Raw genomic sequence first — 12484 nt, forward strand, 5'->3', positions numbered from 1 at the left:
GATACGCGTGTATCCCTTAGCTGCCCCGCCATCAAGGGTGGTGAGGGAGGAGGATCCACCGAGACGGTTTCTGGCAGTAAAAGGTGCCGTCCACGTCCCTGTGAGCTCCTCATGCACCTCCGGGAAGAAAGGCACTGGGGTGGGTTGCTGAGAACCAGCGCGCGCCATCCCGAGATACCAATCGTCCAACCTCGAGGGCTCGGGACACGGTGGAGGGTTCCACACGAGCCCGATCCTGTTGGCGGCCCGGGAAAGCATGGCCATCATCTCCGGGTCCGACTCGGGCACCGCTGGCACACCTGAAGGAGGCAGCGGCTCCGAGCCGTCGTCCGCGGAGAGGTCTGACCCACCCTCCGATGCAGCGATCGACATCTGGTCGTCGCAGGGAGCGCCGAACGAAACGACCGGTACACATCTCGAGGACGGTCCAGAACGTTCCGTTGGCAGCTCAACTGGTTGCGGAGCATGAGAGGAGTGAGGGTTCCTAGGGGGTTGGTTCCCCGAAGGAAGCGCGCTCACTGTAATCCTCAGGTCACCCGTGTCACTGCCCGAAGCAACCCGTGAAGGGGGGTTGGAACGAGGTGCAGGCACGGGGACTCCGCCCCTTTGCAGGAACGTGAGTCTCGACCTCAGCTCCGAGATGGTCATCTTCCCACAATGGGTACATGACTCATCCACGAACGCTGCCTGTGCGTGTTCGAGGCCCAGACACACAAGGCAGCGATCGTGACCATCCCGCGACCCCAGGTAACGACCGCATCCAGAAACACACAGATAGAATGTCATCTTGAAAAAGACGCAAACTATCTGTGTAAGCTCTTTTAGAGACTGCTCTCCTTGGTGCTGAAGCACGCAGGGGAACGGTCACAGCGAACACAGACAGGAATGTGCACCTGTCTGTGCGCGATTCTCTCTCGCTGGTCTTACCAGCCGTAAAAACGGCCGTTGAGCGCTTTAATCGCGCACCTTACCAGCCGTAAAAACGGCCGTTGAGCGCTTTAACCGCGCACCTTACCAGCCGTGAAAACAGCTTTTTTGTTTGCTCAGTTTTAAAACAACAAACAAAGAAGAGAGAGAGAGAAGAGAAAAAGACCGCTCGCGCTGTTGTGCCGTCACGCCCGCACCAAAGTGGAGAGATCCAGAAGAGGCTTGCTTTCAAATTCACTCTGTTCAGCATACGAAGTGCTTGGCTCCGAAGCAAAAAGCTAGTGTGCAATCGCACCAGCTGCTCGTTTATACCCGCGCTAACGAGGGCGCGCAGCTGATGCAAATGATTGCACGCCAATGTGTATTGGCTTGTTTTAGTTTCACTCGAAGTAGATTGGCCTCTCTAGCGAGATTCCTATTGGTCAGTCATGACCTACGTTGTAGTGACTGACCGATAGGGAACACCTCTAACCTAATGTCGCATCTCCGAAAAAACCACCCACTCACTGCTGCGAGGATGCATTTTGCCCCGAGTTCATTAAATAAGCACATTCGTTTATATTTGTTAAAATATTATAATGTTATTTTTTTTACGTTGATAATGAAAACTGAACAGCACGAGTAAGATGGGATGCATCGGGAGTCAGACATTGACCACTTAATTAAGTTTCATTTTGTAAAAGGCCTTTCTTTAAAGTGAATTTCGTTTTGTATAAATTGTATCCTAATTTTAATATTTTTTTTTTTATCAACCAATAATAAATAAGAATCAAATATAGCAGACAACATAATCATGACATGATCGTGCGCTGGTGCGCCGCGGTCACTTGCATTGAAATCTCATCATAAATTAACCGAAACTCAGTGTATGTCTCACAGACATGACAGATATCTAAATAAAGCTGGAAATTTCATTAAACGAAACAATTCAAAACGAAAAGAAATAGGCCACTCGCTGATTATTTAATCCAAGATGTGCATTTCTCTCTATGCGCGTTTATACGGAAATGGCGATCATCAAATTAAACGAAACTATTCAAAACGAAAAGAAATAGGCTAGCCTACTCTCTGATTATTTAATCCATGATGTGCATTTCTCTCTATTGTTCACTATGGAGATGGCTATTCGTCAATTTCTTTAAACGAAACAATTCAAAAGGAAAAGAAATATAGACAGCATAGCCTAGGCCTACTCTCTGATTAATCCAGGATGTGCATTTCTCTCTATACGCGCGTTAACCACGGAGATATCAATCGTCAATTTCTTTAAACGAAACAATTCAAAACGAAAAGAAAAAGGCGAGCATATACCTTCTGATTATGTAATCCATGATTTGCATTTCTCTCTATATATGCGCGTCCACTAGGAGATGGGGATCGTCAACTTAATCTTTGCAGCACTGACAGAAAAGTTGTATTAATAAAAATCAATGGACGCGTGTCACCGGATTTACAGATGCACTTCTTGCTTGTTGCTTGTTAATTTAATTTAAATGAATGAATAAAATGAATACAATTGTCATAATTAAAATAAATAAATATTATGAATTGCCCATTTTTGCTCATTTATAAATGGTATTTATATCTACCACCCCCTCAACACCTGGGTTAAACAATTATTTGGCGCCAACATATTATAACGGCCCACGTATTAAAAATAGTCGAGTCTAAATAGGGCTACGGCTCATATTACATTTAATGCCGTCAACAGGGATCAGACACAACGTGCACAGGTTGGCCTTGATTTTTTTTGTGTGTTTTTTATGCCCGATCTGGTATTCAGTTTCTGAACGGTGTAGACACAAGCCAACAGTTTGGTGACGCTGTCTGAGCCTTATGTCATAATTTTTAATTAGTCACGGTAATACCGTATACCCCGGTAAAATAGGGAGGAGGTTTGACGGTATAAAAATTTGGATACCGCCCAAGCCTATGTGATATAGTGTCTCAGTTTACATTACGGTTACACTGGTGTTTTAGGAAGCCAAATAATTCGAATATTAATAATAATAATAATTATTATTATTGTTTTTATACTTTCTTCACTTGAAATGCTGTAATCAACTGTCAACATAATGTTGGGAAAAAAAACTGGTTCACGTTGTGTTCCAAAATGCCCATTAAACTCATAGCACATGCAAATATGGAATTTTCTGGATTCACTGTGAACTATGCTGAGACACAGAAAACACTGGATCACAAGCTGATCAAGTGAGCAAAGTGTGCACTTTGCTTTGAAACACGCTCTGCAACAATTAACTTATTAAATCGCAGCCCTTTAAGATTTGATAAGAACACTAAGCCATTTCATGCTTTTAAATTTTTGCTGATTTGACAGTTGCACTGCCAAAGCAATTGTACTTTTTTTTAAAATTATTAGAAATGTTAAAATATTTTCGGTTCATTATGAAACTATGGCGGGCCTCCAGAGTCTAGGTAATTAATGAGAAATTCTGACCCTCTCCTCACTTTTGTTGCTTTTGTTGCTTTGTCTACAGAATAAGTTGTGAGAGTCACAAACTGAGAAGACCATGTTGAAAGGGGGCACTGTCAAGGCTTCACTGCCCAGAATGGGTGCTCCGGAGCGTCCAAAACTGTCTACAAGTATCTCTCAAGGCTCGTACTCCAGCAACATCGGGATGAAGACCTCCAGATCATCCAGCACCATCGCCTCTGATCTGCGACTCAGCAAGGTGATCTGTATGATCTAATATGATAATGGAATGGATGAGAAGTGAGAATGATGGGACCCTGACACGGCACAGGTCCTTGAGTTAAAAAACAACAAATGTAAAACACTAAGTAAGCTGTAAGATGTGATGCCACACCTAAAGATGTTTCTAACGTGTACAGTACACAGGACCAATTAAAAAATACATTTGACACAACATCTTTACCTGTGTATTGTACAGTGCCTAGCCTTAAAAGAGGAATAACAAATCATCTTTTGCAAATTGATCTTAATGCCTTAATTTAAAAAAATTAGGAGAAATCCAACCTTTAAGGACACCAATTTTCTTTGTGAATGAATAATTTATCATAAATAAATAAATGTTCTTCCTTAAAATACAGGTTGCATAAGTCAGGACACCCCAATGTTAAATTCCCATAGAGGCAGGCAGATTTTTATTTTTAAAGGCCAGTTATTTCAAGGATCCAGGATACTATGCATCCTGATAAAGTTCCCTTGGCCTTTGGAATTAAAATAGCCCCACATCCTCACGTACCCTTCGCCATACCTAGAGATTGGCATGGGGCACTTTCCATAAGAACATCTCTCAATGCAAATCAAACCAGCTATTAGCCTAACTGAAATAACACCATGCCAATATCGTCGGCATAATTCATGTCCTTTGATTGGGTGATCAGAGCGCGTACTATTACTGGTAGTCAGAGGCTGACCTAGCTAACCGCGTCTGTAGCGAACTGCATAAACTAAAATACATACCTGAAGATTTAATAGTTTTTCAACCCACAAATTAATGTTTCTTTCCCTCCTCGACCCCCAGCAGGTTAAATACTACCGGGAAAAAATCCCTTATTCAGTTGACACAGTTCCCTGAGGTCTTTATAAGACAGCTGTGACATTTTTTGGTCAAATAGTGTTGTGAGTTCATCTGTGCAGCCAATGAACACAACAGTTTGCATGCTTTGCTCGAACTTTTGCCATTGCGCTAGAACTAGTTACACAATTGTCGCTTGCAAAAACCAAATGGCGGCTACCGAAACGTGCAGATTAAGGGGCAGTAATATTATAATAAGATCCCCAATCCTACATCAGAAGGGGAGCGAAATCTGATCAGCTTATTTTTTGACATGCCTGCAGAGAAAGGCTTACTAAAACAAAGTTACTGGGTTGTCACTTTTTACGTTTTCTGAGTTGGTAGATTATAGCACTTAAACATGAAAAAAGTCAGATTTTCATGATATGTCCCCTTTAACGGAAATTTGATTCTGAGCTGTTTTCACTGCTAATAACTGATGTTCTTTTGTGTAGATAAAAAGGGCGAGCAGTGATGATGCTCTGGCTAAACCTGTTCTGGGTTCAGTGGCTGCAGTGTCCCGCATGAAGAAGACCATGACCACAGGAGCCATTTCTGAGCTTACAGACAACAGACCACGCAGCGCTTCAAGTACGATTTTACAACTTATAAACCTAAATCTCATCATACTTATTTCCTAAAAGTGTGCAGTCTGTACAGCAATGATTTTGTTACTTTTTTAAAAAATGATTATTTAATGATGTTTATTTAATATTTTAATTAATCTCTTAAATGGTAAGTAACGTTTGGATGGAATACTTTATTTCAGATGTTCACATTTAACTATAGTGATACTAATCAGGGTTTCTGCTGGTCTTAAAAAGTCTTAATTCACCCTTAAATCAGAGCAGAAAGTCTTCAATTCATAAAATCATGGCATTAAATGTTGCATGCATTTCAAAAAAGGAATATCTTCCTCAGTATTTTTGTCCTGTTTCCAACACCGATATCTAAACATCTTTAATTAACATCTTAACATTCACTTCAGATGCAAATGTAAAATAAAAAATTGGACAAAATTAATTGACTCCCAATTTTTCTTAAAACAAGACCAAATATCTGTCAATGAGTTATCAAAGTATATTCTGAGTCCATTGGCAGATATTTGTTCTTGTTTTAAACTCATGAACTCACTTCATTATCATCTATTTCACAGAAAACAAGACTTCATTTTTTATGGGAAATGTATCTTGATTTAAAAATATTTCGGTGTTTGCACTGGAAAACAAGAAATAAATACTGGACGAACCACATGATTAGAAGGTACTACTGTACCTGTGATTAGAAGGTACAGTAAAAGTTATTTCTAAGATATTCTAGTGTTTGGGAGCAGTGCGATTCAAGTTTTATTTTTTTTTATTATTGATTAAAAAGTAATGGATATCTGTTTTTTTTTCCAAACTCTGAAGTGTTAATTGTTTCTTCCTAGACATTTACATTCAGAGAAAATAGTGACATATTGTATTCCCTTTTTAATTTTCTTTACTTGGTCTTAAACATTTTAAAATGTACCTTCATAATACCTGCAGAAACATTGTTTATACATAGTAGATAAACTCTCCCAGTACAAGAAATATCATGACACTGTAACATCATTTGATGAATGGTAATATAAAAAAATATAAAAAAACTCATTTGAGTTGTTCGAGTAGCTTTGCTGTTTTTCGTGTGATCAGACTGTAACCTGTCACCCTCAAAATACTTATAGACATACATGATATTCTGTCATGCCAGTATTTTCATAAAATGTTAAAGGGATTTGCTCACCAATAATGTAAGTTCTGTCATCATTTACTCACATGTTGTTTCAAACCTGTTGAACATCAAACATAAAATTAAGTTATTTTAAATAACGTGTATAACCAAACAGTTTTGGTGATCATTGGCTTTTATTGTATAGTCAAAAAACACTGAGACATTTCTCAAAATATCTTCCTTATGTTTCACAGAAGAAAGCAAGTCATACAGGTTTAAAATAACATGAAAGTGTGTAAATGCTGGAACTATGAAAGGAATTTAGAGGTCCCTTTTAGAGTAAAATCACTACTTATCTCCTGTGAGTGCAGCTGATCACCTCTAGAGGGCAACAGGAGACTGTCCTCGGATATAAAATCTCTATTGTAGGCTGATGATGGCAGTTCGATATTTAACACTGTTTGTGTAAAAGATAACAACTCCTTTGACTTGAACTATATCAAAAAAAATATTAACAAAATCCAAAGCTGATATGGAAAACATGACTTAGACTTCCAGTATTAAATGATGGAAGCAGAACCACCAAAAGGGATCTGATTTGCTTCTGGTTAAATTGTCTTTAAGAAATGAGATATGAGAGATTGTGTCTTTATAGAGTGCTCTCTATTGACCTCAGACAGGGTAGATGCCATATTTCATTTATTCGCAAATGAAAACAAGGGATAGACTATTCTATGCATTGTACAATGTGTTGATTGGAATAGATTGATGAGTCTGATAGCAATAATTCCTCAACAATTCGTCAACATTGCCATACACACAAGAAAGACAAAAGCTGAAATAGTTATTGTGTTGAACAGGAATGCTGCCTGGCCACATGACCTCAGTGGGATTGGCCCTATGTTAAAATACCAGTGTCAGGGTGTAGCAGAATTCTTTGTACTTCATGTGATGCTTGGCTGGCTGATTTAACTGTAGGTGAAGGAAGTCCTAATGTGCTCAATTATTATAAATGTGTTCACAGTTGGTGTTTGAAATCTGCCTCTGTCTTTGGAAACAGCCTGTAAGTGTGTTCAGTTCAGTCTTAGAATGTTTCAGCTAGTCGTTAAGTGTGTCCCCAGCATTAAACTACACAAGAGGACAGTTGGAAATATGGGAGACTTTTTTTCATGCTTAAAGGGATAGTTTACCTAAAAACTCAAATTGTGTCTTAAAGGAGTATTCGTTCGGTTCACATGACGTCACTGTAGCTTTGCGCCGCCATCTTGACGACCGGCGGTCTCAGTAATGCCTGCAATATGTTGTGCAGTTGGATGCAACAACAAGCGAAAGAGGAACCCCGAACTGGTATTTTATTCTATACCAAAAGAAACGGATAGAAGAAATGTCTCATATTGTATGAATGTCTAATATTGTATCATGTCTCATCTTACTGTGTGCACACACCAACGCCGAAGCGTGCAGCCATAGACTCCTATACAGCGCGCAAGTAATGAATTGAGCTCTGTTTCGTGTCTGAATGGACAAATACACACAACATTATGTTTAAATGTCTGTTTTGGAGAGTATTCACGTAAAATATGTCGGTTATGGCTTAAACAGGGTTGTCATCCAGTCTATTAGAGAGAGAGAGAGAGAGAGAGAGAGAGAGAGAGAGAGAGACGAGGAAAACAAATGGACATTATCGCGGCCGGAAAAATTATCAAGCTCATTTTTTTATCGTGCGATTAATTGATTTATTGACTATCACGACAGGCCTTATCCAGATTAATGACAGCTAGCCGTGAGCCATGGCTAACAGCTAGCAAGCTACCAGCTGAGCCACTTAGCTAGCTAATAACTCGCTACCTAGTCAGAGCAAACTACCACCAAAATCACACATTTGATTTTTTATATAATACCAACATTTCCCATGATTAAATATAAATCCTTGGTGGCCAGGTGCCGCACTTTTACGTTTGTAACCCATCCAGCCACAGCATATTGATACGCGTCTGTATCAATATGATACAGAAAGCCTTCTTGTCTTTGTAAAGTCTTTGAAAGCCTTCAAGCGATCCCCACTGTATGGGGAGGGGTTATGCACAAGGTAATATATATTATATATCATGGAAGGCAAATTGGGGCAAGTCTGGGGCAGATGATAAAGGACAAAAGAAAACTGGGGGTAACAAATAAGGATCGGAGCCTAAAATTAAAATTTTATCCATCTATCTCTGTCTTTATCTCTCATTCAAATGGGCAGTTTGGGCGGCGCCGGGAACGATCGGTCGTCAATATGGCGGCTTTATATTTCTAGTGACGTAGGTGGCATCTATGAATTTCACTTTAAAATGAAAATTACCCCATGATTTACTCACCCTCAAGCCATCCTAGGTGTAAATGACCTTCTCCAGAAATACAAATGTAGAGTTGCGCTATCTTCCAGTTTCTCCTGTCTTACAATGCCATTCTTTGTTCTTTTCTCAAACAAAAGCTTAACTCCAAGTCTTCCAGATTCGCGGCCAAAGCCGATTTGAAAGACCACTGTTCGCCAGCATTAGCCATCTTTTTTTTTTTTTTCAAGTAGCAGGGAATTCCAGCAGAACCGTCTCAACTCTGCCGTCATTATGTTAAGCCCGCTCACCGACTCTATACACGATGTGATTGGCCTGACTAAAGTTTGTTTTTTCCAGCTCGTAAGCCAACGGAGAGTTGCTAGACGACACTGGCTGCTAAATAAAATTTGCTGCCGCTAGGGTGCGTCGAGATTTCTAGGCTAACTCTGAATGACATTTTGCCAAAAAGGGAGAGAATATTGTCATTGTTCCTATAATTGCAATGTTTTTAGTATTAACCTGTATATCATTAAATTACTTTTTATAATATTCATGAGTATATAGTTCTAAAAATCAAAAAGTCAACATCACAACTATAACGATAATGGCACACTGGCACAGAGAAGCGATATCACTGGAGTTACTTTCAGAACGTTTTTCCCAGCTGATAAAGATAAAAACATTGACAGCTAATCAGAATCCATTCCGTTTTAAAGAGCTCGAGCATTTAATGTAGCAGACAACAAACCTGCAGCTCACAATTAGAATCAACAGAACGATATCATCCGCTGGTGGATGCTAATATAGTTATTGTTATGGTTATCTTTATAGTTATCGTTCTTGTTGTGAACGGGCCTTAACCCTCTGAGGTCTAAGGTGTTTTCTGGGTCCTGGAGGTGTTCTGACATGCTCTGACATTTGTGCTTATTTCTGTTACTTGTGACATTTTCATGGCTAAAGTCTTATTACATTGTATTCAGCACAAACTCTGCTACAGTAATATGTCAGCAGCATGTATGTAAAAGTATGGAGTTCTAAGATAATAATGTTTATGCGTGGTTTGAAAAAAAAAAAATACTGAAATAAGGTAATAAAACCTATTGTGATTATTTCTTCACAAGACTTTTGAAAATTGTATCACGTAGCCAAGAATATTTGCTCCAAAACTATGTGAAAATCATCCTGCATACTCATTTAGATAAGATAATATATTAATTTAAAATTTCTATGACGTGTTTTGTGTGTGAAAGCTTTATGCGAGGAGGCGTGATCTCTCATTAATATGAATGCATTTTACACCTGAGAAAGACAAAGACCCTCCCCTAATGGCCCTATCAGGTGCTATCAGGCCCGATCATTATCAGGAGCCTTGCACAAAGAATGAGGAGAAATTAAAAAAAGAATGGCTTTTAGATTGTCTGGATTTATTTACAACACAACATAATACAAAGATACACAACAAAGGACAGAAAGCACATTAGTAAACACACTGATCTAAAGAAAAAGACTTAAACAGTCACACACCTTTGTGCCATTCCTGAAACATAGTAGCCTACATACCTGTCATGTCCAAGGTGTCATGTCTATGAAACATAGTAGCCTACACACCTGTCATGTCCTACATACCTGTTATGTCCATTGTAAAATGTTCATGTACAGAGACTCATGTGAATGTTGAAGTCAGCAGGACTCATCCAATGGCATCTGGTCCCTTTCTAAAAAAATAAATAAATAAACACCTGTAAACTAGGGGTGGGAGATATTGACAAAAATGAATATCTCGATATTTTTTTTCAATACCTCAATATCGATATTCAGACGATATTTTTGCAATCCTTCAAAGAAATGTGTGCAAACTGGTAAAGAAGGTCCAGTTGGTCTTTTGACTTGCTGCATTTGACCTTTATTGTATAGAATTACTAGTACATAAAGATATGAGACTAAACCTAAACTTTTTAAAATAATAAAATATTATTCAATAGTCATTTATTATTCAAAGTCTTTATTGTTCTTTTAGATTTTTAATAGGGGTGTAACGGTTCACAAAATTCACGGTTTGTTTTGATACGATACAGTGGTGTCACGGTTCGGTACGTTTTCGATACAGCAAAAATAAAGAAATGCCATAGAAATTTCCTATTTATTAATAGAAAAATTATTTTTAAGTAATTGTGAGTTTTCCTACATCTTGAAACTTTTAGTTTTATAAATGGGGGTAATCTTTGAAGGATGAACAAATAATGTTTTGGTCATCACATTAAAAATAAAATTTAAATAACATATAACATTTGAGTTTTGAAGTGTTGGAAAAAGATGTGTGACCTGCTTGAAAGCATTTTAATATTTCTGCCAAACTTCCATGGTTACAAGTTAGTGTTACTACATTAAATCCATGGTGAATGATCTGTGGACTTAAAACCTATAACTAGTTCATTCATGGAACAATGTTTCTCCTGGTTTCCACATCAGCGCTGTTTGATCAGTTAATAATGGAGAAATTGTAATGCTTCTCACTAGATCTCGTAGCTTTGAGTGTTGCTTCAAGATCGGATCGCGCTGCACTGATATTTGTCCGAAATGATAAATGGTCCGTAAATCACAAAATAATGAGTTTCGTTCCGCTTTCAATCATTTGCCAGTTGATGTTGCGCAACATTGTGGTGTTCGCTCCAGCGCGGATTTTGGTCGGCAGGAAAAATGGTCCAACCACTGGAATGGTTCGGTTTGTAATGCGTATGGAACCGATCTCTTGGGAAAATGTATTCCATCGTTTGGACTCATACAACGCAATTTTCTAATGATGCAATCTCGAAGCTCGCCACTCGAGGACGCCACAGACATTTAAGAAAAACTTTTTAACTTAAGATCATCTTTCCACAAACAACGCATATTTTGCCTTCTCTTTACGGTTTTGGATTGTTGCTTCAACCTAAACGTCATAACACACAGGTAAGAACTTCGTAGTTGTATATTGCAAATTAGTAACTTTAGCAGCTTACTCTCGTGCAATTGAGGAACGATCGTGATTTTGTACAAAAAATAAAATACAGTCAAACAAACCCCTACAGTATTAAAATCTCTACATATAATTGTTTAGAAGGTTATAGTGTGCGTTATTTGTTTTCTCTTTAACTTACTTCAGCTCTTTTCATGTTTGGGGGGTCGGATTGTACAAATTATGAAATATTCGATATCCCAATTTTGCATATCGTCCAGACAACAATTTGGATATTATCGTCTAAACGATATATCACCCACCTCTACTGTAAACATGTTGATATCAAGACAAACTATAGGGCTGCACGATTCTGGGAATACATTTTAGATTTTTCACACACACACACACACACACACACACACACACACACACACACACACACACACACACACACACACACACACACACACACACACATATACATATATATATATATATATATATATATATATATACACCCACTGCCGTTCAAAAGTTTGGGGTCGTTATGATTTTTAATTAGTGATCGACCGATGTATCGGTTTACCGATATTTTTCCCGATATTTAAGCATTTTCCCATAATCGGGAATCGGTTTTGTAATATCGGATTTTCCGATAAACGGCGCCATCTTGTGGCCGTTTTGAGAATTCCGCCATTGCAGCCCGCGTCTGAGGAGATCAGTCAATAACAACTCTGTGCACAGGTAAAGTATATGTTCTACTTGCTTTGCTTTAATTATTCAACTTTATTTAACATAACAGACATGCATGCAGAAATGAGATTTGAGACATAAATGCCTGATATAGTTTATTTATGCAGCTTGGTTCTAAAAAATTGAGACGAACTCATTGAGCCACGTAGCGTAATCCATCATGTCCTTCCCCAATAAAGACATAACTTTACATGAATTAAATAAAACAGACATGAATGAGTGCATGTTGAAAATAAAAGCGCTGAATTTAATTCTCTATCTGTTGTATTTGCTCACCATTAGTCTCGAAAAAAAAGTTCGTTCATATTGCT

The 12484-nt window shown here is 38.6% G+C and overlaps 1 protein-coding gene across 6 annotated transcripts in view; it reads left to right on the forward strand.

Annotated features, from left to right (window-relative positions):
• specc1 (sperm antigen with calponin homology and coiled-coil domains 1) overlaps nucleotides 1-12484 on the forward strand; it is a 369724-nt gene that overhangs the window by 127996 nt on the left and 229244 nt on the right. For all 6 annotated transcript variants that reach the window (XR_013204182.1, XR_013204183.1, XM_077231910.1 and 3 more), the window contains exons 2-3: nucleotides 3426-3620; nucleotides 4925-5060. Coding sequence is in view for 4 of the 6 variants with exons in the window: in XM_077231910.1 (XP_077088025.1) it covers nucleotides 3459-3620; nucleotides 4925-5060 (298 nt within the window). In the remaining 2 variants the exon portion in view is untranslated. The remainder of the gene's footprint in view (nucleotides 1-3425; nucleotides 3621-4924; nucleotides 5061-12484) is intronic.

The sequence above is a fragment of the Siphateles boraxobius genome, unplaced genomic scaffold (assembly GCF_051911475.1).
Source record: "Siphateles boraxobius isolate OS27281-9 unplaced genomic scaffold, OSU_SipBor_1 16, whole genome shotgun sequence".
NCBI lineage: Eukaryota > Metazoa > Chordata > Actinopteri > Cypriniformes > Leuciscidae > Siphateles > Siphateles boraxobius.